At 54.8% G+C, this 27,766-nt stretch overlaps 12 protein-coding genes across 12 annotated transcripts; 4 read left to right on the forward strand and 8 right to left on the reverse strand.

Annotated features, from left to right (window-relative positions):
- Positions 1–1,844: 1,844 nt before the first annotated feature.
- BAUCODRAFT_274058 (uncharacterized protein) lies at positions 1,845–3,199 on the forward strand. Its single transcript, XM_007682357.1, has 2 exons — positions 1,845–2,242; positions 2,314–3,199. Exons 1-2 carry the CDS (start codon positions 2,141–2,143, stop codon positions 3,094–3,096), a joined length of 885 nt encoding a protein of 294 aa, XP_007680547.1. The 5' UTR covers positions 1,845–2,140; the 3' UTR covers positions 3,097–3,199.
- A 3,037-nt stretch (positions 3,200–6,236) lies between these two features.
- Positions 6,237–6,599, reverse strand: BAUCODRAFT_126034 (uncharacterized protein; the record flags this gene model as incomplete). The annotated part of the gene is made up of 1 exon (XM_007682358.1): positions 6,237–6,599. The coding sequence occupies one exon, from the start codon at positions 6,597–6,599 to the stop codon at positions 6,237–6,239; it is 363 nt and encodes a 120-aa protein (XP_007680548.1).
- Positions 6,600–7,133: 534 nt separating this feature from the next.
- Positions 7,134–9,173, reverse strand: BAUCODRAFT_38034 (uncharacterized protein). The gene has a single exon (XM_007682134.1). The coding sequence runs from the start codon at positions 9,035–9,037 to the stop codon at positions 7,562–7,564; it is 1,476 nt and encodes a 491-aa protein (XP_007680324.1). The 5' UTR covers positions 9,038–9,173; the 3' UTR covers positions 7,134–7,561.
- Positions 9,174–9,464: 291 nt separating this feature from the next.
- Positions 9,465–10,836, forward strand: BAUCODRAFT_38035 (uncharacterized protein). The gene is made up of 2 exons (XM_007682135.1): positions 9,465–10,134; positions 10,212–10,836. Exons 1-2 carry the CDS (start codon positions 9,524–9,526, stop codon positions 10,396–10,398), a joined length of 798 nt encoding a protein of 265 aa, XP_007680325.1. The 5' UTR covers positions 9,465–9,523; the 3' UTR covers positions 10,399–10,836.
- Positions 10,837–11,018: 182 nt separating this feature from the next.
- Positions 11,019–12,824, reverse strand: BAUCODRAFT_77848 (uncharacterized protein; the record flags this gene model as incomplete). Its single annotated transcript, XM_007682281.1, has 3 exons — positions 11,019–11,048; positions 11,175–11,629; positions 11,777–12,824. The coding sequence occupies 3 exons, from the start codon at positions 12,822–12,824 to the stop codon at positions 11,019–11,021; spliced, it is 1,533 nt and encodes a 510-aa protein (XP_007680471.1).
- Positions 12,825–14,078: 1,254 nt separating this feature from the next.
- Positions 14,079–15,428, forward strand: BAUCODRAFT_142614 (uncharacterized protein). Its single transcript, XM_007682359.1, has 5 exons — positions 14,079–14,107; positions 14,167–14,201; positions 14,252–14,275; positions 14,331–14,637; positions 14,685–15,428. The coding sequence occupies exons 2-5, from the start codon at positions 14,176–14,178 to the stop codon at positions 15,300–15,302; spliced, it is 975 nt and encodes a 324-aa protein (XP_007680549.1). The 5' UTR covers positions 14,079–14,107; positions 14,167–14,175; the 3' UTR covers positions 15,303–15,428.
- A 639-nt stretch (positions 15,429–16,067) lies between these two features.
- Positions 16,068–17,669, reverse strand: BAUCODRAFT_151481 (uncharacterized protein; the record flags this gene model as incomplete). The annotated part of the gene is made up of 1 exon (XM_007682360.1): positions 16,068–17,669. One exon carries the CDS (start codon positions 17,667–17,669, stop codon positions 16,068–16,070), a length of 1,602 nt encoding a protein of 533 aa, XP_007680550.1.
- A 221-nt stretch (positions 17,670–17,890) lies between these two features.
- Positions 17,891–18,860, forward strand: BAUCODRAFT_274119 (uncharacterized protein). The gene has a single exon (XM_007682361.1). It carries the CDS (start codon positions 18,074–18,076, stop codon positions 18,824–18,826), a length of 753 nt encoding a protein of 250 aa, XP_007680551.1. The 5' UTR covers positions 17,891–18,073; the 3' UTR covers positions 18,827–18,860.
- Positions 18,861–18,895: 35 nt separating this feature from the next.
- On the reverse strand, positions 18,896–20,810 carry BAUCODRAFT_78550 (uncharacterized protein; the record flags this gene model as incomplete). Its single annotated transcript, XM_007682336.1, has 4 exons — positions 18,896–19,596; positions 19,789–20,267; positions 20,338–20,412; positions 20,488–20,810. 4 exons carry the CDS (start codon positions 20,808–20,810, stop codon positions 18,896–18,898), a joined length of 1,578 nt encoding a protein of 525 aa, XP_007680526.1.
- Positions 20,811–21,176: 366 nt separating this feature from the next.
- On the reverse strand, positions 21,177–22,143 carry BAUCODRAFT_274116 (uncharacterized protein). The gene is made up of 2 exons (XM_007682362.1): positions 21,958–22,143; positions 21,177–21,916 (listed from the first exon to the last, which is right to left on the reverse strand). Exon 2 carries the CDS (start codon positions 21,711–21,713, stop codon positions 21,438–21,440), a length of 276 nt encoding a protein of 91 aa, XP_007680552.1. The 5' UTR covers positions 21,714–21,916; positions 21,958–22,143; the 3' UTR covers positions 21,177–21,437.
- A 652-nt stretch (positions 22,144–22,795) lies between these two features.
- Positions 22,796–24,293, reverse strand: BAUCODRAFT_274249 (uncharacterized protein). Its single transcript, XM_007682363.1, has one exon. It carries the CDS (start codon positions 23,891–23,893, stop codon positions 22,985–22,987), a length of 909 nt encoding a protein of 302 aa, XP_007680553.1. The 5' UTR covers positions 23,894–24,293; the 3' UTR covers positions 22,796–22,984.
- A 398-nt stretch (positions 24,294–24,691) lies between these two features.
- Positions 24,692–27,490, reverse strand: BAUCODRAFT_43750 (uncharacterized protein; the record flags this gene model as incomplete). Its single annotated transcript, XM_007682250.1, has 1 exon — positions 24,692–27,490. A coding segment is annotated over one exon (2,799 nt), but the record flags the coding sequence as incomplete, so codon positions are not given.
- Positions 27,491–27,766: the final 276 nt, after the last annotated feature.

Genomic DNA, 27,766 nt, shown 5'->3' on the forward strand with positions numbered 1-27,766 from the left:
AACGCCTAACCCTAACCCTAACCCTAACCCTAACCCTAACCCTAACCCTAACCCTAACCCTAACCCTAACCCTAACCCTAACCCTAACCCTAACCCTAACCCTAACCCTAACCCTAACCCTAAGCCTAAGCGACGGCTATATATAGGCATACTTTAGATCGACTAAGTAGCGGCCTACTTAATTACGTTCTCGGAAGGCTAAGATAACCTATAGATATATAGTCGAAGTATTACTTTCTATATTTATTAGAGAGAGAGAGCCTAATAGCGACTATTAATACGAGAACCCTTAACTCTAACCTAAGGTAGTAGTAATATCTACTCGAGTATATATTCGGCGTTAGCTAAACTATAGTTAATCGACAGTCTAAGCTAAGCTTACTAAATTATAACGTTAGTAATAGAGGGTACGGCGTATACTAGGATTTAAATAGGTACTAGATACTAGTACTTAGTAAGAAGACTGTTCGTCTAAAGATTAATCGAGGGAGCGATATAGAGAAGAGCAACTAGATAGCGAGAATAGTATAACATCGGGGAGCTGTAGACTAGGCTTGTACGTTGCCGCGGTTAGTACGGCTATTCGCTAGATAAAGAATGTAGTCAAGAAATAGGATGAGGTTAAGCGAGGCTTCACAAGATTCGGACATCCGCGAACTAATGCGATCCCAGTCAAGGTACACTCATTTGGAGCCCCGGAATTCAAGGAGGCTCACGAAGGCACATGACGACGACTGACTTCACGTATGAAGCCGGACAGGTGACAGAGAGTGCAGTGCGGGCATAGGGGAAGTACTACTCCGTGGCTGCATCTGCGCACCATTTGTCCGATCGCTTCCGCAGCGTAGTAGAGGTCACAGCAGCGTGGACGCTCGTTGTAGGCCTGGCCTTCCGTGACTCGCAAGACAATGTGACTCAGCGCGCTAAAGTCGACGGCTGACTCTGCAGGCAGCGGCTGAATCTGGCCTTGTAACAGCCATACACCCCGCCGCTTGCAGTCAAAGCACTTTCCACGGCTTCCGCGGGCCGGAGAGAGATGGGCTCGATATGCAGACGGAGGGTGACTGACCTTGGTCGTTTTTGTTGACCGCAATCTTCACGGACTTGCTCCGCCACTGCGCCGACTTGATACAACCATACAACGCCTTCTGAAGCCCTACTGCATGCCGCAGCACCCTCAAAAGATCACCCAGGCTCTACTATGCCTGCTGGGTTGCTCACAAATGCACGGCTCGCTCCTGAATACGGAGGCACAGGTAAGCGGTCGTGGGAGATGGATGCCATGGAGCTGTCAGAGAAGCATGTCGCTTGGCTACTCATACACGGCGCTAAGGAATGCTTTGCACCTTGCAGAAGGTAACTGCCCAGCGCTCTACGCTGTCGCTGTACTACGATGTCATTGCCCTAGCCTTGGGGAAAGTCTGGGCGCAAGGAGAATGTCCGCTGGAGCGTATTCAATATTCACGGAATTCGGTCGAGTCTCCTACGACGACAGCGCTAACTTCCCAAAGCCAAGTACGCTCCAGTCGATCTTCCTACGGGTGCTGAGCCTCCTCATACCAGATGGACTACGACTGAACGCTCTGTTTGAATGGACAACTACTGCTAGGCTGTAAAGGCTCTAGTAGAGATATCAGAGGGCAGTAACTCAATGACGCAAGACTCACTCATAGTCAGACCTACTGAACCATCTCGAACGGACTCAATAGTCTTGTCTGCGCCCAGTTTGACTATGACTGATCCCGCCATCATTGACAAAACGAATACACACAGCTCGCATACAAAAACCGACACCCTGCAATCTCGTGAATGTGGCCGTCATCCCTAGTCATTCCTTGTCGTACGTAGGAAGGACACCTTGAGCACGTTGATACAGTCGATGTGACAGAGAATGGGGCTTCGGTTGACGACGACACGGTACTCTTCGCCAGCTCATACAAAACCGACACGTACCGGATCTCAACAACGCGCGGCTGGTTGTATAAATTTCAGCCTCACGGAGTGAGTGCGATCTTTGGAGGCTTATCCGAACACTCTTTGGCTTCGTGCAGCAAGGTGCTCGTCGAAAACGTACATCAGCTACAATGCATTGCAAAAGGCGCCGTAGTATAGCATCCTCTAGGCGGTTGCGCTTAGTCAAATGACAAGGACTGCGGGCCGCCTGGCATTTGGAGGCCCTGTACGAGCTGTTCACCGGCATGAAGCTTCATCAATGGACAGTCAATTGTATTCGAACTTGGATGTAATTGAGCCCCTATCTTTAATGCGTCGGGTGGACATGGTTTGGTATAGGCTGACTACGACTCCGCCAAGATATCACAATACACAGTTGGCCCATACAACGCATATCTCATCGTCCAGGCACCCAACCCCAGTCGCACTTGTATACGGATGGAGAGTCCTCCTCGAAGACTTTTCTGGTTGGTGTGTGACAATGGGAGACTAAGACTTGACGAAGTTTCATCGCTTCGACCCTACGGCGGACATCTGGCCGGCAGACCCTCAATCACCGCCCACGGGCCTGCACGACAATATCCACCGCCTGGCAAGCTTTCTCCTACTCATTCCCGAAAGGCGCTGGTGCTCGGCGGCGCTGTCAGCGCACCACAGAGATCGTCAACCAATGGAAAGCCCACACCAAGTTCCGGCAGCAGTACGCTCAGCCTGGCTCGCCCCAGGCGGCCCCGGAATGGTCACGCAACCAAGGATGATCTTCTACAAGTCCTAAATGATGCTCGAGACAGGCAAGTAACAGGGCAGCTGTATGGCGGGCTCGCCGGGGTACACAGACGCATCACCGGTCCACTCACCAGCACACTAGTGTTCCCACGACAGCCGCAACACGCCAGACATTCCCAAGCTGTCAATTTCCGGTGCTTCAGTCATTCATCGACTCGACCGACGACGAGAACACTCTCTAAGCTGCTGCGCCGCGGGTCAAGACACAGTACAGCTGCCCATCCATCAAGCGCACCCCTGCGTCCGAGCTGTCCACATGCTCTAGTACGCACCGCACCTGAGCGTACGCATACGTCTGCCGGATCGTCCCAAGTTTGCTCCTACTACGAAACAAGCAGCATGTACTTATCAATTTGAGCCGGTTCCGAGACATGAACGAAGCACGACTACCACGCGCTAGAGAGCGGTTATCTTACTGCTTTAACACCTTGGAGGACAGCGCACATCCATCTTGCGCTCCACGCTGCCAGCTTCGACCTGCACCCATGTGAGAGTAACGACAAGGAAACACGCAGATACGCCACACAGCCAACGACAGTGAAATTACGGGTCGGAAGCCGGGATGGATGACGGGGAAAAGTGCGAGAGGAAGGGTTGCGCACGACGAAGGCTGCACAAAACGAAGCTTGCGCACGAAGACGGTGGCGGCCGAGGATGGTCACAGCGAAGGCGGAAAGGCAATTGCTTGTTCATCGGCAGCACGCATACGACAATGGTCATCTACGGTACCACTCTGGTGGTCGAAAAAGGCGGGCGTCGGTTGTGGTAAACTGCATCAACATCGGAGCAGCGGTTGAGAAGCTCGAGGCGACATAAGACGCAGAAGGTCTGGAAAGGAAGACCTCAGCGGAACAAGAAGTGGAGCTGTAGTCGTAGAAATGGAAGAACGAAGAGAAGAAGCTGCCAGCGGCGCCATTTCATTGCTGAGATGCATTTTTTACATACCTTATATGACGGCCTGTCCCTGCACCGTTGTTACCTGCCCAACGTTAACAGAAGCCTCCACAACCGACTGACGGTGAAACGTCCATACAAGTACCGACTACACGACCCTCATAGGAAGGGTCGGCTGGCGAGGGCATTCCAAGCCAGTCAGACCTGTTTCGCTGATTATGGACGAGCGAAAGACGTTTGGAGACCTTCATCGTAGATTGGTAGAGCGTCAAATGCTTCGGCAGACCTTCACCAACCTCAGAAACGATAAAAAGGGGTGTAGGTTGGTGCCCCACTGGGGCGCCCCATGGTGCCCCAATCCGGAATTTGAATGGTTGTCACCCGCTTCAGGACACGCTCTAACAGCGAGTTATCAACGAACAAACCCCACGAGCCTTCTCGTTCTCTAGACATATCTCAACCTTGGTGGCGACGCATGATCAGCATGTCAAGACTGGCTTGCAAACGGCGAACAGAAACTTGAGTAGATAGAAGCATAAGCGCTCGGAGAGGTCCGTAAAACGGAAGTGGGTCCTAGAGGCTGCAGATGCGAAGCCTTCGCTGCTAAGCACAAACGAGTAGTCAACACTAAGCGCTAACCAGGACCAACAACCGCCTGAGAGAATCCAGAAAGTGCGACTAACTTGGACGTATCACGGGCATAGGACCGAATAAGAGGCCACAGGAGTGTGAACACAACATCGACTAAGCGCAGGCGTGGCAGTCGATCCAGAAATCTTGTAAAGAATTTACAGGGTTACTGGAAGCGGCGCGCAGCCTGCAGGATCGGCTTTGATGCTACCAAACGCAGCGAGAGCGGCAATGTGGCTAAAAGCGAAGAACGGCATGAGTGCTGACAGGAAAGGGCCGAACGTTGCCAGAGGTAGCGCGCAAGTAGCAAGGGATGCTTGACTGTGGAAAAGGTTGCCTACAGTCTCAGGCGGGTCACCCTCGGAAGACGTGTGAAAGCATTGACCGCAACACTCTGGGCTGGATGTGTGCGCTCGAGAGCTCTTCACACACAGCCGCAATCTCAATCCCCTGCCTGTCGAGAGCTTCTCCTCATGGCTGCTTGTGATCCTCTCCCGGCCGACGTCCTGTAAAGGCGCTCCTCCCGCGGAGTATGACCCCACCCGCACACCACCGAGCCTTTGTCTTTAGGACCGTCTCTCCTCTTCGTGGCTGCTTGTAACCCTCTTCCGGCCAAGGTCCTGCAACGCCACTCCTCTCGCGAAGTAACGACCATCCCCATCAACTGCAACGATGGCCAGGCCCATTGATGAGCTCTGCCTCCCGGTCCGCCGTCCTCCTCTGCTCTGCCGCAACCTGGTTGTGGGCAGCGTCGGGTTCTCGCCTGACGCTGTTGAACCTCGGGAATACGCAAGCTCCGCGCGCTAATTCACGAGGCTGCGTTGTTTGGTCCTGGACCACTTCGTGGCTGGCTGTGATCTTCTAGGCTTCCTGCAATGCCGCTCCTTTTGCAACTAACGACCAACCTCATCCACTCCAACAATTGCCACCCCATCAATGAGCTCTGGGGATTCGGTCCATCGCCCTCTTCTGCTCTGCCACAAGCTGTTTGGCTCTGTCTGGTAGATTGACATGTGACGGCTAGATGTCAGCTCCCGGCTTCTGGGGCTATCAGCGACGTCCGTGGTGCCGCTGCGCTTCTCTAGCGCATGCTGAGATTGGCGTTGATGGCCGTGGTATGCCTTGCCAACATGTTCAAGACGACACCGGAAAGCGCTTGGTTTCTGTCGTTGAGCGACGAGTGATTGGCCTGAAGTGAACGTACGATGCGGCAGAGGTTCTCTTTTACGGCTTGAGTACTGTCAATTTCGGCGGTGAGCAGTGTTTCTCGTTGGTCAGTTGCTCTTGCTTAACGTTTGGTGACCATTAGGTGGTGTTGGTAGCCGTGGCCGCTTTCCCGCAGCCGTGGTCGTGATGGTGAAGCGCTCCCGTCCGTACCACTTACTAACACGGACGGGGACAGAGCATCTGCTCACACAACGCTTAGTGAACTTATCTTCACTAAAGCGGAAGTAGTCACCACGTTGATCGTAGTGAGGAATGTTTCAGGTTGGTTGGTTGGTCGTGGTGAGCTTGTGGGTCGTGGTGAGGACCTCTAACCACGAAACCCGACCAACAGGAACACTCCTCACCAAGCGGGTAAAGCATTGAAGCGGCTGTCATGGTCGTCTTCTGGGGTGCTAAGACGGTCGCAGAGGTCTGCGATGATGAGCTGGTCGGCCGACAGATCAACTCGGGCTGTGCATCCTGCACCGGCAGACTTATAGTGACTGTCCATCGCCACATCAACCTACTCCTCGCACGACGCCACACCACAGCTTTGCGGCTCAACCACTGACGGCTGATTTGGCAACCGAGCAGAAGATATCGGAGCTCAAGGTTGGCGAGAAAGCTGACAAGCAGCAACCAAAGAAGAGCATTCGAAAGGCTTCATCATCTGCCACCTTCGGTTTGGGTAAATCATCACCACCACCACCTCCAAGTACACCAGAGGGCCGTATGAGTGGAATCTTGGGCGCCGAAGCCACATAATCCTAGTGAGTGGGAAGTCTGCATTCTGGAAATGGGTGGTCCGACAGACTGCTGTGCCGGAAGGCCTGCAACATCTGCGCACCAAGACACCACAGGCCATGACTGATGAAGCCGAGGTCGACGCCCATGCGACTGGGTCGCCTCGGAATCCTCGACAAGGCCAAAGACGTCGAAATGACGGACGTCGGGACGTCTAGCGCGGACAAGGCTGATACCGTAAAAGGGGCGGTCCAGGACGGCAAGGAGAAAGCCTCGTAAGACTGTTTACTCAGATTAGCGAGGAGAAGGCCCACCTCCACGGAGAAGATTGATTGTGGAGCGTGGCGAACCGTGACCTGAGCTTCAGCCATCATCGAGAGGGCCATCTAAAAGCCAGCAGAAACACCTCACTCCATCAACAAGCGGGGTGTAGGTAAGCAGCATAGCCACAAAATTCCACCAACCAGTCCAAACCGTTCTACTTCCTGATTTTGCGTCTTCATCTTAACCTTTCGTGATCGACCATCAACCAAGCAAAACCAACAACGCGCTTTCTGAGTGCCCCAAGGCTCCTTCGCCATGTCGCTAGACGAGTTTCTGTCCGCCGCCCAAAACATCGCCCTCGCAATCTTCGGCAAGTGCTCTTTCTCCTATTCTTGAATCTATACGTATCCATTCCTATATGGGCTCCAGCTAATACTCTTGCCCTTCCTCTGTATGCACCATGATGACGAGCTGCGCCGGTTTCCTGGGCGTCGCGCTGTTCGGTGCCACCGCCTTCGTCTATAACGAATACGTTAAAAGCACCCAGGCGCGGGATGAGGACGGCCGGGCGAAAGAGCGCGCAGAGTTGCTGTGGGAGGCAGAGCATGGCCACCTGAAATGGCAACACGAACAAGCTCGGGAGCCGGACAAGGCGGAGGGAGAACGGGCCGAACGCGCGTGGGAGGTGAAGCAGGAGCACCAGCGTCGCCTGAACGAGATGGAGCTCGAGCAGAAGCGGAGAATCGGGGAGATGGACCTCGACGCGCATCGAGCCGCGAAGGTGACGCGTGGTGAGCCGGGCTGTATCAATGCAGGGACTCGATTCGATGCCGTCTCCGAAGTGTCACACGTAGACGCCGACTGGAGCGAGGTGGACGCAGCTACCGCACGCTGAGAGGTGCGCTTCACCGCAAGAGTGTTTCTTCGGAGGATCGCGTTGGCCGACTGCGCAATGTTGGCTAGATTTACGGCGACCAGACCAAGAAGGCCCGTCCGAGGTAGACGCCATCGAGGCAATATAGTTTACACTTCCAAATCTATCGTACAAGAGAAGAGGAAATACATTAGGCGTCAAGACGGCGCGTCACCGCCTCGCGTTAGTACAATCCAAACCCAACACTCCCGAGCTCTTCCCTTGTAGCGACTCGCCCACTCTATCTGCCAGTCCTTTTAGGCCAGAACTTGTCGTTCGTTTCCTCGGACTGCGACGAACGCTCATTTGCGCCTTCGCCTCCTCCGCTGCCTCCTCCGCAAGCACAGAGACACCACCGCCTTGTCGGTCGTCCAGGATTTGCTGTCGCGATCCTACGGCCTGCTGCGAAGCTTTTCCAGCAGGTATGCGCGGCTCGCCGACCGTTTGCGCAGAGCGAGCCGTCGAGCTCGCCGCCTCCGTCTCACCCGCGTACAGTGCATCAGGGGATCGTGCGCTCTCCTCCACTCTACTCGCGGTAATCGGCTTCGCATCCGCGTCCACTTTCTTCTGCGCCGCCAGCCTAGCCTTCTCATACCTCGCACTCACATCGCCGCCCGTCCACTTCGTCCCCAGCAGCTCATCCCAAAAGGTGAAGTAGGGCTGACTGAAGTTCGTTTTGATCCCCCAACTCTGATGATGCACATCATGGTATCCCGCATTGTTGCTCGTCAATTTCTGCAGCGGATCCCACGGGAAGACATACCCGCAATGGTCGTCGACGGTCTTGATGGTAGTCATGGTGAAGAACCACATGGACTGTCGCACGGTCATGCCGGAGACTAAATAGGCGATGCAGGTGCCAAGGGTGTCGAGCAAGAAGCCTTCGAAGGGGTGGTTGTACAGCGCACCGTAGGCGTAGGGTACGTATAGGCGGTGATGGCGGGAGTGGAAGGCGTTGTAAAGATAGCGGGATGTGTGCATGAGGCGATGGAGGAAGTATTGCCAAGTGTCAAGGATGCAGATGGCCAGCAAGAACTGCATGCCGGGGATGGCGAGGTGGTAGAGGGCTTTTGCGGTGAAAAGTTCCCAAGAGGCAAAGGCCGGGGCGATCGTGGGTTGGCCTTGAACGATGAATTGTTGGGTGAGAGTGGGATAGGTGCCGCCGGAGATGGCGCGGGCGAGGAGAGGCCGGGCGGTGATGAGACTGCTCGCGAGCGCGGTGACATCGATACCCATCAAGGACAAGGTGATGGGAATCGCTCGCTGCGCCAGTCGTATCCTTTGCGCCCAGACTGCGACATCATAATCGGCCTTTCCGCACATCTGCGGTGCATCGATGAGCGCCATGGAAAGGCCCATCGCTGTCTGAATGGCCTGCTGTATGAGCACGTCTCGCAGTACGTCCCATCTCGTGGCATGATTGCGCTTCAGCACTTCCGCCGGGGTGTGTAGTCGGTACTGCGGGAAGAAGTCCCATTCGTCGATGCAGTGGAAGAGCAAGGATACAGCCCAGTATGCGATCAAGGGTAGTCCAAGGGCGAGGTAGAGGTCTGGTATGCCGGGGATGAGAGGCGGGAGAGGTTGGAGGGTGTAGTCGGGCAGGGGCGGTAAATGGTATGTTGTCGTCGCATTGAGCATATCCGCCATAACCTAACGTGTGAAGGGGGGGATGCGGCGCAAGCAATGTGTCCCGCCCCGCGCACTCACGACCACTGGCCCTTTCGCCTACGGGGACTTGTACTGTACTCAGTTATGGCAATTTATGAAGGAGTGTATATGGGTCAATCTGGAAAGCGTGTGTAAGAAGGAAAGGAGCAAAGAGCAGAGCAGAGGCGAGGGCGTGACGTGACACTCGAGATTGCGGTTGCGGCCTCGAACGCGGCGCGGAAGCGGAAGTGGCCGGGTGGCAAATCTGCGCGCGCGAGAGAGAGAGAGAGCGAAAGAGAGGGAGAGAGACCAAAGCTTCGGCAGGAGAAGCCGAGATCGCGAGCATATCGATAAGGCACCTCCAGCGTCATCCATTCGCCGCATCCATCTCTTCCATATCCATATCCACATCCACCTCCCCTTAGATCGTCACTGCATAGCGAGGCGTCGGCTGGTATTAGACAGTAGCTCGGGGAAGTAATAGTCATGGCAGACTCATGCGCAACCTGCGCCTCAAGCTATTCTTCCCACACCCTCCCCGCCTCCGAGAAGCCACTCCTCCCCGGCCGCCACCTCCCCTGCTGCTCCCGATCCATATGCTCCCGCTGTCTGAATCAGAACAAGCGATACGAAACCTACTGTCCTTACTGCCAAATCTCCACCGAACCCTCACTACTCCCACAAGGCCTGCGAGATCCACCCGCATATGCATCACTCGACGACCGGATACCGCCACCCCCGGAGAAGGGTGGCAGTGATGAAGACGAAGACCTCCCCGCGTATTCTGCGCATCAGGCCGTCCAACCCGCAGATGAGAAGCGAAGGGATGAAGACCCCGCGCCGGATGTGTTGCACTTTCTCAAACCGGAAGACAGCATGCACGCCCTCGCCCTCGCTTACGGCGTCCCAATTAACGCACTGCGAAGAACGAACAACATCTTCTCGGACAACCTAATCCAGGGCCGAAGAACTATCTTAATACCGGGAGAATACTATAAAGGCGGCGTCTCCCTCTCTCCCTCGCCACCCGAGGGCGAAGAAGAGGAAATCAAGAGGAGCAAGGTGAGGAGATGGATGACAACGTGCAAAGTCGCGGAGTAAGTTCACACACCCTCCGACGTGAAGAGGTTGGGGCTGATGGTGGGCGCTGACATAGTATTCCGCTTCGTCTTAGGTACGACGTCGCCCTTCTCTATCTTCAGCAAGCGGACTGGGAGTTGGATCTGGCCATCGATGCGTTTCGAGAAGACGAGAGATGGGAAAAGGAACATCCTCTGTCGAAAGCAGACGCGAAGAAAGGCAAGATGGCGCAGAGGGTGGGTATGAGACGATTCGTAGGCGCGGATGGGGCGGCACGATGAATAGTCGATCGCGACCTTGTATCTCCCCGTTGTGTCGATCTGACAGCTCTCGGAAGCTGTCGTTACGGACCGAAAGCCTGACCCTCGCCATGTCTGGATGCCCAGCAGCCGCCGATCCCTACTATGCAGCGAGGATGATGTTGGATCTGCCATGCTGTTAGACGCCCAAAAGGCCCACTGCTGCGCCTTTGCCTTCGACTCGATCGGGCTCCGCTGCGCTCTCAACGAACTGCCTCTGCGAAACCAAGTCTTGAACGTCGAGACGTCGAATCACCACAAGCGGGTTCTGTGCATAGGGTGGCATGCGCATTCTCCGCACTCCGGAGCGATTTGCAGCTCAAAGCAACCTACGATGCCGGCGCGAACGAGCTGCCTCGCGGATCTTCCCGCGATCTGCAGTGAGTCTGAAGCAGATAATGTTGGAGTGAAGAATAGGCTATGGTCGACGCTAGGTCGGTGGGGAGCTATGCACGTCACGGTAATGAGAGGGATGTAGCCGATCAGCGGACGGATATGGCAGGTAGAAGTAGAGGCGTGCTTCACGCAATATAGAAGCTTATACTGAAAGATGGTCTGTTTACTGGTGCATCTGCACATGTACATGTTAGCCAGCTGTGAGGCTACCCGCACACCATACCTTCTCTCGGCACCTTCACATCCGCCTCGCCCACACCACCACCCACCTTACTCTTCTCGGCCACCTCGACTTCACTCCGCACCGCTTCCGGCACTGTCTCTACCTTTCCACCAGGCTCCAATCCAGCCTTCCTCACCACCTCCGCATCCTTCTCCGCCTGTACCACCTGCTCGTCTCTCCCCGCCTTCACCAGCTCAGCATCTCTAGCAGCCTTCTCCTCCAGCTTCCGCCTCTCCTTCTTACTCAACTGCATACTCCCCTTCTCCAGCGCCTCCGCAGGCAACGGTCGCACATACGGCTGACAAATCCAATAAGGGCGCTTGCACCGCCTGACCGCCGCATCGCTCCTCTCCACATCTACCCCAGCCACCTTTACATCCTTCCCCTCCTTCCCGCCATCCGGCTCCACTTCTTCAAACTCCGTCGGGTTTCGCTCGTAGGCTAACAGGCCGACTTTGACAGCTTCTTCAGTAAGCGTGAGCACATTCTCGAATGCGCCGATATCGCCCGCTCGACACCTGGCTAGCGCGTCTCTCACATCATGGTGGACGGCTACGAGAGGGCGGAGGAGATGGAAGCAATGGGCTTGCATGCCTACGAAGTTGGGATCGTTCGTTTTCTCAAACTTCTTGTTCTCACCCTTCGCACCCGCTTTCTGCTGCTGTCGAGGCTGAGATTGGTTGGTGTTGGGGGTGCGCTGCTCGCTGAGCTGGCCGGGAGGCTTGATGTCAAGCTTTTGACGCTTCGCTGGTGGTTGCTCGTCTGCTTCAGGGCCTGCAGCGTCGGTTGGTGGTCGAGACGGTGCAGCAACGTCCCTCACAGACGCGTATAAATCGCTCGGAAGAAACAGCGGTGCCCTCTCCGGCAGCCGCTCACCCAACACATGCTCATGCACAATATCCAAATACCGTCTCAACACCGCATCAGCCCTGTAACCACCCTTCCCATCTCGACCCCTCCAGTACTCTCTGCCTTCTTCACCTGGCGCAGGCGGGTCAGCAAAGATACTCGGATCATACAAATTGCCCTCCGCACTCATCACACCGTCTGCCTGCGTCTGCTCCAGACATGCTGCAACATCCTCGCGCTGCAGTATATTGCCATTGGCAAAGATTACAGTGTCTTTTGGTAGGCTTTGCCTCAAATATCGGAGTACGCTCCAATCCGCCAAACCGGTATTATGCCCCTTCTGCTCCCTCCTCCGCCCATGCACCGTAATCACACTCGCGCCCGCATCGAGAATCATCTTCGCGTACTCCAGCGTGCGCTCCTTGGTCTCCAGAATGCGCATCTTGGCCGTCACGGGTATATCGAGGCCTTCATGCAACGTCCGTATAAGCTTATGGATCGTGCCCCAATCCTCCTGTAAGAAAGCGCCATAATGTCCGCGCTTAGCTATTCCTTGCGGACAGCCCAGATTCAGATCCACGGCGTCGCAGTGATCCTGCACGTGCCTCGCCGCCTCCAACAACACCTCTGGATCGTTAGCGCAGAACTGCACGAACAGCGGCCGATCAATCTTCGGATTGCCATCCAGGTGCGGCGAGTCATCATCTTTCAGCGGCTGAAAATGAGAAGCGCGATACTTGGGCGCGTCGGCGAAGAGCTTGGCATGCAGCATGGGACTGTAGCAGAGGATGGAGCGGCGCAGATCCGGAGGGAGGAAGGAGCGGGTGAGAAGACGCCAGGCAAATTCGGATTGATCGACCATGGGCGCCACGATCTGCTTAGGGGAGCCCAAGGATTCGTAAAAGGCGCGGCCGTGGAGTTTGGGTTTGGAAGAAGCCATGCTGGTGAGAGACGAGTAGGAGAGTGCTGGGAGGACAGAGTGAAGACTTGGGAGTGGGAGAAGACCTAGCCTGCTTCGCCCAGCGAAGAGAGTGTTTCTCGCCGGGAGGGTAGAGCGCAGACGACAAAAGCTGAGCATACGAAGTGGCGGGCCATAGTCCAGGCTGTCCAAAGAAGATATATCGACAGAATCGCACATATACTGCGGCTGGCGACATGGTGCGATCGACCACGTCTACGGAGATAAGAACTAGCCGAGTCATGCGCTTGGTCCTTTCCATCTGTTCTTACCTGTACGTATATATGAGTTTCACTCAATCGCGGCATTGTGTTGAAACACAACTTTCCAGCAGTCTGCGCGGTGTGTCTGTACGTCTGCTACCACGCTCTATGTGACAGTCTCGCCCTTCCATTCTGCGGCCGAACGGTTGCCGGGAATCCGGTATGCGTCCCGTCTCTGAATCTCCTTTCCAAGGAGCCACCGCACGGCATCCGTGCCTCGCTTGTACAATGATAATCTGATGCCGCCAGCCACCAAAGAGGCGTTGGAACTCGATGCCGGATACGCGTGCCCAGACCTTACATGTAGATGCACGCCACATTGTCGCTACGATGAGACTCGCCTGACTTCGCCAGGACATACGCCACCATCTGGTCCTCACCTTTCCCCTGTTATACAACAACACGGCCACTACGCCTGCCCGGTGCCTGTTATCCAGTCCTCTTCGCCCGCTCCGTGGCCGGTATTACCACATCCTTGAGATTGATTCATCGACATGGATTGGTAGCCTGCACCCTGACCATGGCCTGGAACATTCGCATGGCTCGACCGTAGAGCGTCTTGTGCATAAAAGTGTACGCATCGCCGGTTTAAAGTATGGCTATGTTGCCCATCCGTCTGCTCCACTCACATTTGTACTTCAATTTTCCAGCATGCTTTCTTTGATACGATGGGCTGCCTTCCTGCCGTTGGCGGCGGCAGCACCAGGCCTTTTCGAACGAGACTCCCTCTTCTGCAGCGCCGTCGATCTCCTTGTCACTGTGGCGAAAGAACAGGCTGCCGCTACCACGTTCTGTTCCTCGTATCTTTGTACGTCCACGTCCAGGTTGACGGACCGCAAATTCGTTGCTTATGATGCTCGCTAGCCATTCCGGTGCGGACGGCCACGACGACTTCTACCATCGTTAGGCGAGTTAATGTCGGGGTCGATGTCGCCTACAGGTTCTAACTTCGGCATCAGCACAACAACGAGCACTTTGACAACCACAACATCCGTGACAACAGTACTATGAGCCTGCTTGAATTGCCGTGCACTGCGCACAACGCTGATAGACGCCTTAAGATCACCGCTATGACGAGCACTGTCCCTGCGAATGCGTAAGGGGTCTGCTTGTACCTATCAATGGCTCCCTACTGACGAGACACAGCACCATCACTTCCGTTACTACCACGTCTGTGCCATTCAGGTCCGCATGTTGGGCGAACTTGCCTGACTAATGTACATAGCACAATCACCACCACCGATACGTCAACCACAGCCACGACCACCATAATAATAGACTCTCAGGATGTGGCGCGCTGCAACAACCCCTTCACCACAGCCGGGAACGTTACTACGCCCGCAAAATTCATCAAGCGCGCTACCACAACGTCATCAAGCAAGACTTCGACCAGGTCGCTGCCCTCTTGCCTCGCTACGTACAGTCCTGGTGCTATCCTCTCTTCAGCTTGCAGTTGCCTGTCAGTGCCTACTTCTACGATGACAATCACCGCCTCTGCTGCGTCAACGCAGCTCATCACGACAACACTGAGCGTAAGCCAGGTCGTTCGATAGAAGCTTCGCCGCTGACTGATCGACAGCTGTTGGGAACAACTACGACAACGCCGTTGAACACCTCAACCTCGACCTACACTGCCACACAGGTCTCGACCGTCTACACGAACACAATCGTCCGTGTCCAAGCCACCGTCACAGCCACGACAGTAACCGGAACCTTCCAACTCGTTGCCACAGCAAGCGCAGACCCAACGATCAACGGCGCATATGCGACAAACATTCGCGTCGGTCCAACATACCAGGGCAACAACCTCCTTTTCGGCGCCACGCAGGCCCAGGGAGATCTCTTCCAGATCGATTCCTATGGCCATTTGGGTGAAGAAACTGGAACTCAAGCTGGTAATGTGGCAGCCAGCTTCTCCAGCAACTCCAATATCGACTACATCCATGTGAATTCGGCATCGAACATCAACGATTTTGGGTTCCAGAGGCCGATTTGCTCAGCCGTCGTCGCGGCTGATGGGACCTGCCCGGTGCAGTGTTCAGTGTCTGGCAGGACAGTTAACTACGATACATCAAAGTCTTCCGTGAGCGGCGCATATGCGATTACGGGGTGCGGCGGCGGTTACTGGGCGCTCGGGACGAGCACCAGTAGCACTTGTCCGACATTCGAGATGCTCGTGGTACCGCAAAGTGGCTAAGCCATTCAACGGATATAGTCGCCTTGGACCAGCTACCAATGCATTTCTGACGTGGCACATAGCTGAGCCATTCGCTGGCAGCTCGCGATGTTATTGCCACGCTGTTACTCCTCCCACTGGAGTTAGATCTTGTTCGAACTTACATTTTACAAATATCCAAATTTCCGGCAATCCTTGTTTCTCACATTAGCGATGAGTCGCGAAAACTGACTTCCAACTTTGGGACCGACGAATTAACCTAGCCGCTGTTTTAGGACCAGCCTTTCTCCGCGACCCCCCTCTTTCAAGCCAGATATCTGTTCACCATCGTAGATGTTCAATGTCCGGTGGTCGCCTGCGAACGGTTGTACTCAGCTTCTCGGTTGCCCCTCGCCTTCAGACCCCCGTTTCCGGACTGCCGATGATCTAAACCTCGAGAACGGTTGCGGCTCTGTAGGTAGAGTTGTATTGCTGAAACTACCAGCACAAGCAGCCTACAATCAATACTCGTGCCCTTGGCGACACCAGGCAGTCATGCTAGCTGATCGAATGTAGGCTACGGCAGTCCCAAGTCGATATCTGGCCCAACGGCAAAGAGTTACTAATGCCATGCTGAACGCAAGTGCCCCTAAAACTAATCCGCCATGGCAGCTACACCCAGCGAGCGATCTATGCAAAGCACAAGAGACTGGTTCTCACTCACGATACGTTGCCATTTTGCCGCTAGCGAGAGAAACTAGGCTTCGGAGATGCCTACGACACCGTCCCATCTGCCTTCACTGGAGCTCAGACTCGCCTTCGAACCTTGACCTGAAAGTCACCACCCGGCACCAACCCGCCACTACCTGGGAAAGCCGTTGCAAACCCTGGAAACGCGTCCGTCGGCTTCTTCTCTGCATCCAAGTAACCCACAACTTCGAACTCGAAACGCAGCAATATGAGCGCCAGTGCACCGATCGCTTCCTGCTTGGCAAACACTCGGCCAGGACAGATAGTTCTGCCACCTCCGAAAGGGAAAAGCTTCGCCGCCGTACCCAAAGTGCTGAAGATAGTCTTGCCCGTCTCTGGATTTTTGAAAAGGAAGCGCTCCGGACAAAAGCGGTGGTAAGGCGCTTTCTCCGACCATGAGTTTGGGTTGTGGCTGCCCAGCCAAGACGGCGCGAAGATGTTATCACCCTTGCGGAAGAGTACTTGCCGCTTGCCCTCCTCGTCAAGCGGAAGTGTAATGTCTTCGGGCAGGTTGCGGGTTACAAGGATGTCGACATACATGCGCAGAGCCTCAGTCCAGATGCACTGCAGCAAAGGTTGAGCGATCAAGGTTGGAACGTTGAGCGTGCCGTCTTGCTTCGTTGAGGCCTTGATCTCTTCCAGCACCCTCGGTAGCAGGGTCGTGTCGCCTTGCGGATCAAGTACATGCATCAACATCCATCCAGTGACTGGAATGATATTGCTCGCAAAGGCAAAGGTGAGACCGAGGTCAAAACAAGCACTTGATCTCCAGTCCAGTTTCCGTCTAGTATAGTCAGTGTGTCTTGCCCGATTCAATCTGCTACCAAACAACGGCTCCCAAGCTGGACCTTCTGGATCTACTGGCTTGCCACCGCTGAGTCTATGCATCTCCCTGCTCCAAGCCTCCAGTTTCCGAAGGATCCGAGCCCTCGCCTCGTACGCATCGCGCATTAGGAAGTTCGGAATTCGAAAATAGAAGCTCAGAAAGGCATTGTCGAAGACATAAAAGTCTCTGCAGTAGTCAGGATACATCTCCAGCAACTCTTCGCCCATCAAAGCAATGGTAGAAGCCGTGAACATGCGATCTCGCAGCCAGACATAGAGTCCGAGGTCACTGGCGCCGGATGTTTCCTTGATATCTCGATCGAGAACCTCTCGCAAGACCTGGGTGAATTTTGCCGTCAGTTCATTGACCCGCTCACTTCTGATGAGGTATGCGACATTGCTCTCATGCTCCATGTGTTTCGAGGCTTCGGTGAGCTCGACCTGCTCTGTAGACATGTCGAACATCTGACGGTACAAGTCCCGGTCAAAGGCATCTCGGGAAGGTTTCCTTGCCTTGAATATAGCTTGCACCAATTGTGGAGCGAAGAGAATATGGAAGTTTCGGCCGCCAATAAGCAGCGTGAGGACACCAGTTGAGCGAGGATGCCAGGCGAAGAGATTTTGCCAGTAAGCGCCCGGTTTGGTGGACAAGAAAGACAGGGTGTTTCCGAGAAACGGAAGGGTATATGGGATCTGTGGAGGCGTGACAGGTTTCCCGGTACCATTGGGTGATGCATACTGGCTCATCGCGTGGTGGTAAGTCCATGTTGTGTACAAGCGGAACAGAGACAGCAAAATTGCGACGGCGAGGAATGGTACTGCCACGTATAGCATCGCGCTTCCATGTACTTGAACAATGGACGTTTGCTCCATTGATGTCCTTACACCAGATAGGCGTTTCACGCGATGATAGTATGGCTGCAGAGGATCACCGTACAAGATTCAGAGAGCCCCGAGTACAACTGACACGCTAGGGACACGCACAGCCTCTTGACGCATTCATCGCTTGATGTCAATTTCGGCTCTCCATGGCAAGGAGACGAGTCTTACGGGCAGTGGCTTACAGGTTGGCTGTGGGTGAAGGATGCGAAGCCTCGGACGAGAGGTCTGGGGCCAAGCTTCGCCTTTCGAAGCGACAGTCAGTGAAACTGTGCATAGCCATCACAAAACCCTCGTAGACGGCTCAAAGACACTACTTCCGGCGCAGGCATCAATTTGCCCACGCAAACGACAATCTAATGGCACACAGCATACTAGTGTTCGGCGGATCTGGCAAGGTCGCCCGTAATCTCACACGTATACTCGCGGCCGACGGCCATACAGTCCATTCTGTCATCCGGAATGCGGATCAGAAGTCAGACATCGAATCACTCGGTGGCAAGCCAATCATTCAATCTATCGAGGAGTCTTCCGTCAATGACATGGCCAAGACAATCACCGAAATCAACGCGACAGCAGTGGTATGGTCTGCTGGAGCAGGCGGTGGCAATCCAGCGCGGACCGTAGCGGTCGACCAAGAAGGTGCCATCCGCAGTATGGATGCTACAGCCCAGGCAGGCGTGAAGCGATACATCATGGTTTCCGCCATTGACATTCGTGACCGTGAAGGCAAGCCTGAGCCAGAGTGGTATAACGACGACGATCGAGCACGCAGTGATCGGATGTGGAGTGCGATTGGTGCGTATGCAAAGGCTAAGTTCACCGCAGACAGAAATCTTGTCACAGAGAACAGCCGCCGAGGGCTGGAGTATACGATTGTGAGGCCCGGAAGCCTTAGCACGGAGGCCAGCACAGGGAAGATTGCTGCTGGCAAAGTGCACATTAGTCCGACCATACCGCGCGAAGACGTTGCAAAAGTGATTGCAGAGTGCTTGAAGAACGACGGCACGAAAGGGTTAGCCTTCGACTGCGTCGGCGGAGAGACACCCATCGCAGATGCAGTCGCTGAAGTAGCGAAGGCGAGAGTTGATGTCTTCGCGGGAAGATACTAGTGTAGCTTAGCTGTTCCGCGGTGAGTGACAGGAACCGCAGTTCTGACTTCATAGCTAGCCTCACGCTGCTCACGATTTGCTTGCGCCGTTGCGAATCAACTGCAGCATCTCCTCGCCTTTGGGTGCCGTTGTCAGAACCTCGTACCCGTTTTTCGTAATGAGGATATCGTCCTCTATGCGGACGCCACCGACAGGCATGTACCGCCGTAGTACATCCTCGTCAATATGCTTTGCCAAGTCCGGGTTCTTTAAGAAAGCGCTCAGCAGGGACTTATTAAAGTACACCCCAGGCTCGATGGTTATCACCATGCCAGGTTTCAGCATGCCGGGAGCATCCTTCTCTTCCTTGCACCTTTCTGGACCTGCGGCAAAGGCTAGAGGGAATGAAAAGGCAGGGGGGAGCGGTAAGACGCCAAGTTCGCGCCACCTTGCATCGTCCGCAGTGATCTCCGAGTCCTGGGATGGTAGCGGCCAGACATCGTGAACTTCCAGTCCCACCTGGTGACCAAGGCCATGCGGGTAGAAAGCGAACCATGATCCCGCTTTCAAGATGTCTTCTAGCTCGCCCTTCAAGATGCCCAGCTTGATCAGGCCGATCGTCACCAAACGTCGTGACATCTGTGTGATCCAAAGGAAGTTTACGCCGGGTTCCATCATCATGTAAATGCATGAGTCCTGTACACTTTGAACGAGAGTATAGATGTCGTAAGCCTCTTTGCTTGGCCAATAGCCGGGCCGCTTCTTGTTCAGTGGCAGTGTTCGGGTGATGTCTAGAAGTGTTGATCGCAATATTAGCGTTGTCTCAGACAGGAGTCAACATATTGGTGGAGAGTTGTGCAACGATTCATCCCAGTCCAATCGGCTGCATGCGCTGGTGGCCGTTATGGGCACTTCTGACGACCGCTGTTGGGTTGAAAAGTGCTACATAGCTGGTGATAGCGTCAAGAGATGAAGCAACATACCAGATGCGTAGCACTTCCACTCGCAGCCGGCATCCAGCACAAGTGTCTGGCTATCTCCAAAGTCGGCATCGTTCCTGACATAGTGGAGAGTGCTACCATTTGATCCTGCGCCAGCGATCGGACTGTACGCCTGCTCCCTGGCATGCCGAGCGATGCAGACTCGCATGAACTCGGCTTCGACTTCCGCTTCGTTGCTCAGCTTGTGCAGATGCGTGAGTACTGCCTTATGAGCTTCGCTGCTGATGTCTGCTGCTTCGCGGAGCAACGCGAGCTCATGGGCATCTTTGATGACACGACAGCAATCGAAAACATATCGCAAGTGTGCACTGTCCTTGTCGTCGAACTGCAGACCATGAAGGGAACCGTCCCAGAAAGAGGCATCCATTGAGTCGAGACAGTACACAGCCTTGGCGCGCGACTCTCGGATGATCTGATCAACTGGGTAGTCCTTGATATACTTCGCTTCGTCAATGTCGTACCTACGGCTCGATGGGTAACACGGTTCAGCTCTCAGGTTGTGTAGGTGGGATTACTGATCGAACAACTTACTTCTGGAGTGCTTCCTCGATTGTGCTACCCCTGCCCGTCCAGACAATGCGGCTGAAGTCAATAGGAGGGAGGTATCTGATGGTCAATGGTGGGAAGGGTCAGCAATGTCCCGGACGACCATGAGTGTACAACGAGACGTTCACCGCTTACAGCGTGAGATGGTCTCGGCCAACGTCGTACACCACATAGCAATTGGGCTCGTTGCAGCCCGTTATATAGTAGAAGTATCGATCCTGCCGGAATGGTATTGGCATGTCGGAGTTCGGCCATAACTGCGCTGAAGTTGCTTTGAGAATGATAGTACCTTCTTTGCGGCCAAACCGGTGGGCGACTCGTTGCGCGTGTGACTTGGCAGGATACTTGTCCATATGCGAGCCTTTGACGTGCATTGAAAGCCTGCTATTAGCATGATCCTGAGCTGACCTAAACGGGAAGGCACGCTGGCACCCGGATAGTTGCTGAGAGGCTGACATCCTGGTATCACAGAGTTTGCACTACAAAAGCCCACGAATTCACGCCGGAAGACTACACGAGGGTGGATATGGCGAGCGTGATCAGGAGGCAATGGCTGTGGCACGCATGGACGCTCGTTATCGTTCGGTCTGACAATGGTGATGCGAAGATTTGGTGTCAATAATCGTAGGGTTGTCGTCCCTGTCAAATTGGTTGCATGTAAGGAGGCAAGCCATCCACAAATTGCATACTGAGCTGCTTCACACACGCCCTTCGGTATAGACACATATTTCGGCGCGTGGTCTTTGCATACCTTGTCGCTGAGAATTCCAACACATTGCCGCGCAGTGTCTTCGCAAGCCTAGACGACCATATTGCTTATCCTGTACATGTAGACAGCTGCAGGTATGTGGGTGGGGAAAGTGGCGTCAGGATGAAGCTGCTTGAGAGCTCCTTGACAGATATTTATCGGAACCATTGAATTGTTCGCTGTCTCTTTCTCGGTGAGCTTGTTGCCCTTCCATCTTGAAGCACATCATCCGCGCACGTCAACCGCAACCATGAGTGCTGCATACTACGCCTACCGTATCACGGTAGCCTTTGCCGTACCCCTCCTGCTCTCCTCCATGATACCAGCATCTGATCACTCACCATGCGCCGCAAAAGCCGAGCCGAGCATCCATCAACAGAAGCAAGAGCAGGTAGAGGAAGCAGTTAAATCCGACCCTCCTACCCCGATCCGGGTCACGCTCAAGAGGGGTTCGCAAAGATTGCTTGTCCGCAAGCGCGAGTGAGGAAACCGGTTGGCCTGGAAGGATGAGAGACCGGTCGCTACACCCGTCTCGCCTCAGTAGCTCTTCATGCACCGCTCGGATCTCTTGGACAGTCCGATCTAGCTGGAGCAGAGCTGACGGTGCTGTCATGGCCCGAAGGTCCACTCCTTACGCATCTAAGAGTCCATTTGCTGCCAGAGTATCCTCAGAACGGAAAGGAAGTCCTCTCTACGTGAACCCGCAGATCACCCGTACCGTAACATGCCGAGAGGCGCAATGTCTGAGTGGTGAAAAGCCGCTGAAGAACCGTTGCCGCACTTCTCGACGGTAGACGTTGCAATGTGGAATCCGGTCTAAATCAAAGGGATTGAGGTCGTTGGACATCACCATCGACCTCAATCCACTCATAGACACCCGAGTGGCCAGCCCGCTGTTCGTAGTGCATACATACCTACCGTGGCATCAGTATAATGCGACGCATGTCACCGCCGCCTGTTTGTTGCCAGTCACACAACTCTCTCGGGAGTAAGCGCAATCATCCTGGGCTCGGAGAGTATGAAGTGGTTCAGCTCAAACGGCAAAGTGGAGGCCACGTCGTAGTCAAACAAGGAGCACGCTCAACTCTCCCTGCTCGACAACTTCGGATCGCATGACTCGACATCGACGGTGTTGTGTTCGGGACATTGTTATCTCCCTATTGGCGACCCTGCAAGACTCTTGACACCGCTACATGCAAGTACGATGGACTCGCATGGCAAAATCTGATGTTGAACGACTCATTGCTGCGAAATGTTTCGAACGTGCCGAGATTACCCACATGGATGGAACGCCCTCAAAGAGCTCCTTGTTGATGTTCAGGCAGAGCTCTACCGGATGGCGCAGGAGCGGCCATTTGGTACGCACACCTCGCTGCGGGCGGGCTCTGGCGCTTCTGTTCACCAGTACGTTGTGCGGCCACAAGAAGGAAGGGTTCGACTCGTCGGTACTTGAGCTAGTGGTGTAAGCTCCTTAGCGAATATGGCTGACACCGCCGGAAGTGTAGTTCGACCGCCAGGCAGGACGAAACCATGTCAAAACCAGACTCCGGTGGGGTAAGAGTGAATTCACGTTAGAAGGCAGGGTTGAAGATAGAGTGGCGTGCTTCACGCTTGCCTTCACTTGCTGGCAACGAGTGAGTCACGAACGTCGCCGTCACCTCGTGGTAGGCGCGGCACAAAGTAAGAGAAAGCGTAGTGCGAAGTGAATGAGCAAGACAAGCTTGTCTTATGCGATAAACATTCGAATCCAACAAACACAATGCTCCATCACAACTCGAACCGACGACGCGCAGGCAGACTCCAAGCAACCAATCCACGACCAATTTCAAGCCGAGCGGTAATGAAAATCAGAGCGCAACGCATCTTCAGTCTCCGCGGCAATCTTCAAGCGAGAACCTCTCCCTCGAGAGCATTGCCTGATGGCAACAACGTCGCTTTGATCTCTTCCTCCCACTTCACCAAGTCCGCGCAGCTAGGAACAGACTCATCTCTCGCAACAGCGCTCATAACGGCCCGGCCCATCCCCTCCGAGTTGATTATCAGCACCTCAATCTCGCACATATTCACATCTTTCAACATCTCTAAACCCGCAAAGAGCCGCTGGCGTGTCTGCCGGCTTTTGATGTTTCGACCCGACATCAAGTCGCAACGACGCACCGCAACGGTCAGCACCACGCGACGCAGTCCCGTCAAGCTGGTTAGAGAACGCGTCAGACCCGTCCCCGCCCAGGTGCGCTCGCGCTCATAGCCCAGGGCATACAGCGTCACGTTGCGTATTGCGGCGTGTTGGTGTGGAGCAATGGACGCCACAAAGCTGGCGAAGGTGGCAGCATTCTGAAAGGTGAACTCGTTGCTCGCGAAAGGTATCCCCGCGGCCTCGTCGTGGATCTGCTTGCATGTCCGGAGCAGGTTGAGCTCCTTAACATGGGAGTAGCCGCCGAACTGGCAGTACTTGTGGCGCGACTCGAATCCTCCGTAGCCGAACACGTCGTCGCTCTTCTTATTAAGCGGAACACCGAACGCTTTTAGCACTTTTTGCCGCTGGATTGCGGCCTTGCTGTCAGCCGCTACGGCTCTGTGATGCATCGAGCGGCGGTGATCTTTGTCCGATATCTCAGCCAGACATTCACCGACCTGGCGATGCGAGTCGAGCTTCGAGCCAAGACTCGGCCGGCCAACATGGATTGTGCGTTTACCAAACACCAGACCATAAATCTTGTTGCGGAGCTCCGGTGGCAGGTCGAGCAGCGGAGAGGCGTCGCTGTTGCCGACTCGAGGAGGTGCTGGCGCCATGCTGGTCGATGTTGCAGCCAGGTGTCTTCGTTGCTCTGGAATACGATGAACGTTGACTAGGTGGCGTTCACGGAGCAATATGCAAGGCAAGAGATTGCAAGATGTTTGTATGATGTAGATGGTAGAAAGATGTTCAGAAGGTGCTCGGTGCGGGTATTGGACTTTGAAGGTGGATGTGAGGTTGCTGGAGTGGAGGTGAGTCTGCACCAGAGGGAAAGGAAAAGTTCACGTAAAGAAAAACGCAGCTACCTGTCGTTACCTTATTGAATCGTGCGCGAGCGTTGATGTTACTTGCCGACGTCGTGCTATAGGTGCTGTATGTCTTCGAGGCAAGGTAAGAGTTCGACGAAAGGGGAAGAAGTGGGAAAGTCTAAACTCGAAAACCAGGAATGTGAAGTCGAAATCCTAGCGCGCTTACCTTCGCGCCATGTGTTATTGCGACGGACAATAGCAGCAGAGAACTCAGCAGGTGAGGATGGAAGCGCACTGCGTTGCACAAGATGTTGCATTTCTACCGGAGATACTCTACAGCTCTTCGTGAGGCCTGACTGTCGGTTCCTCATCGACTCCCGCGGAGTCGCCATCATCCCCCTTCGCCTGGTTGATCATATCCAGGAGCTCCTCCTCCGTCGGCATCTCCTCGCCGGAAGTTATCGTCATGACCTTGGGCTTGCCCGCCCCCGTTGTCGCGCCCGCGTCTGGCGCAGAAGTCGTGCTCTTCCCTTTCTTCGCACTCTTGCTCTTCGTAGCCTTCGGCTTCTTCGACGACGTAGTCGACTGTTTCTGCTGCCGCATCTTCTTGTAGACGAGATGACTCATGACACGGCTCAGCTTGGCCCCTTTGACCTCGAGATCGCTCAGCAGAAGAACTGGATCCTCATTCGAACCCAGCTTGTCTTGCTCCGCCTCCTTCTCAGCGAGCCACTCCCTTGTCTCAGCATACGCTTCTTCCAGCTCGGTCAAGTCAGCCGCAGTGTAGGGCGTGAAGTCCGAAGGGCTCGAGTACTTTGGGCCATCTGACTTTGTTTTCGTCGAGGAGCTCGAGGCCGGCGCATCATCCGCTTCAAGGTCGGCAAAGTCATCTGCAGCGGAAGGCGAGCCGGTTTCGAGCAGGTCATCAGTCTCCGAGGATGATGCTGCGGCAGTTTTGCTAGCCTCAAGCTGAGCAGCCTTGCTGCTTGCCTCGCTACCCTTGGCGATCTGCTCCTTGATCATGCCAATGAGCCTCTCCGTCTCGTTCAAAGACGTTTTGAGCAGTGCTACCTTCTCCGGTCGCGCGAGCTCCTCCTTCCGCCGTGCCTGGATTGGCTCAACGAGCTTCTTGAGGTCCGACAATCGATCTCTCAAGGTAGCCTCCGTCGCTTTCGACACGTCACTCGAGCTTTCCATGAACGAGCGAGTGGTGTCAAGCAGCTTCCTGATCTGCTCACGCACAACGTCCGTAGCGTACGAGGTGTATTCGGAGTTACCCAGAAAGTCACGGACGTAGTAGGTGTAGGACTCGAGCTGGTTGAGCGCTTCTTCGCGAGCCAGCCGTGCCTGGTCGGAACGGTCAAAGGCGGCGAGACGATCCTGCATACGTTGGAGCTCTTCATCCGCTGACTGGACGTTGCCCTCTGGGGAAGTGGTGAAGGCGATAGGGGTGCTCTCCGTCCGCTTCTTTGGCTTCTCTGGCACCTTGGGTGAGGAAGTGCTAGCACTGCCTGAGGTTGCCTTCGCAGACTCATCGGCCGCTCCGGATGTCGAGGAAGCCGCATCAACCTCCTCTACTGGCCCAGCATCCTCTGGATCATCTTTTAGCGGGTCCTGGTCTTTCTTCCCACCAAAGCCTAGCCAATCCTTCGCAGAGTCGACAAGGGACCCACTCTTGCCAGTGCCTTCGACCTCACAACTGACCGTGCCGCCGAGAACCTCCGGCAGACCATCAACCGAGCTAAGCCTGACGCTGAACTTTGTGGCAATGTCATCCTTGTCGCATCCAAAGCGCTCCTTCAGCTCTTTGATAGAAGCGGTCAGATTGCTTGTCTGGATCCTGGTGATCGGCCGATCCGCGCCGTCAACAACCTGATACAACGCGAACGTGAAATCTTCCTTGTCCTTGAAGGTGATCTGTTTCGTCGTACTACCACTACCAACGGGTGATGTAGCCACGAATAGCTGTTGTCGCCGGTCCTTGCCAGCGTCAGTGTAGGTCATGCCAGCCGCATAAGCAGCGATGTCCGAGTCTCTAATCTCCTTGACTTTGAATGACGGAGACAGCGTGGCGCCCTTGAATGACGCGCCGAAGACGGCAGACTCGTCCGCGTTGACGTTGGAGCGAAGCTTTGCGCTTCCGCCTGCAATCTCTTCCAGTTTGCGATGCACGAATGGTGTTCGGAGTGCACCACCAAATAGAATGATACTGTCAATATCAGCCATCTCCATCTTGGCTGCGGAAAGAGCGTCTCGAATAGGCTGCGTGACCCGCTCAGCGAACGACTCCATCAACTCCTCGAAGCCAGACCGTGTGAGCTTGGTCCGGAAGTCGATCTCCGGCATTAATTCCTCGAAGCTGCTGCTCGTCTCGGTGTTGGCGGAAAGGACTTGTCTTGCCTTCTCTGCCTCCTTCCATAACCGCGACATTATCCTCCCATTCTCCTTCACATCGTTGATCCTCAAGCCTCTGCTCTTCATGACCGGCTTCGTCAAGAACTTCGACACATAGTCGTCAACGATCACCTGATTCATCGCATCGCCGCCCAAGGTACGATCCCAGCCCGCACCCACAACTGCAACCTCCTGCACCGTCTTGTTGAATCTGCCCACATCTTTGACACTCCTACTTTGGAAGCGTAAGAGCGTGGCAGTTGTGGAACCCGCTCCCATGTCGTACACAATATGATACTCCGGCTTCTCACCTTTGCTCACATCCGGAAACGTCCTGCTCTTCGCGTAGTCTAAGCCTACGGCAAGTCCGTCCGAGATCAACGCATTGACTTCAAAGCCTGCCAATGTCGCAGCTCGCTCGATCGCTCTTTTCTCGTCTGCCGTGTAAAAGACTGGTATCGTGATAACCACATCTTCCACGCTGCCACCAGCCATACCCTCCGCGTTCCGCCTTACGCTCGCTAGCTCCATAGCCAACAGCTCCTCCACGCTCCATGGCACCTCGCCTTCCGCAAATGCAGAGCTCTTGAACACAGTGGTACCCAACTCCTTCACCTGCACCACCTGAACCGCCGGATACCGTCCCTTCCAGACCTCCACTGTCTTATGGCTTCCGTCCTCCGTCCACGGCAGCCCCAGTAGAGGCTTCAGATTTGGAAAGACCTCTCCCGGCATCCGACCCTGAAGCGCCAGCGCATCGGAGCCATATGCTCTCTCCGGAAAGCTTCCGACTTCAGCAATGACATTGTTGGACGAATCGCGGCGGGGCTTGAAGGCCACAGCAGCAGTCTCCTTGCGTTTCGAGTCCTTGGTCAAAACGATCTCGTTGGGGACTCCAGGCTTGATAAGGGCAGCTTTTATATTGAGAGTGCCAAAGTCGAGCCCAAGGACTGCACCTGCCGCTGATGCGGTTGTCGTGAATACAACAAGTACGAGAAGTACGAGCAATGGAAAGACGTTGCCGGCATGACGCCGCCGACCAGGTGGAAGCATTGTGAAGTGTCTGCAGACCAGAAAGTGGTTGTGTGCCTTTCCAGATATGTCGATCAAGGCGGCGCCGGAGGTTATGAGCTGATCAACATGGTTCGGACTGAGCACGACGCTATATACGCTGCAGCATGAGAAAGGACACGCAAGAGCCTGACAGGTGTATTCAGCCGGGATATGTCGAGATGTTCTGCCATTGACAGCTGGCTTCAATATGTGAAACTCAATGGACCCTGCGTC

The sequence above is a fragment of the Baudoinia panamericana genome (assembly GCF_000338955.1).
Source record: "Baudoinia panamericana UAMH 10762 unplaced genomic scaffold BAUCOscaffold_13, whole genome shotgun sequence".
In the NCBI taxonomy this organism is placed as follows: Eukaryota; Fungi; Ascomycota; class Dothideomycetes; order Mycosphaerellales; family Teratosphaeriaceae; genus Baudoinia; species Baudoinia panamericana.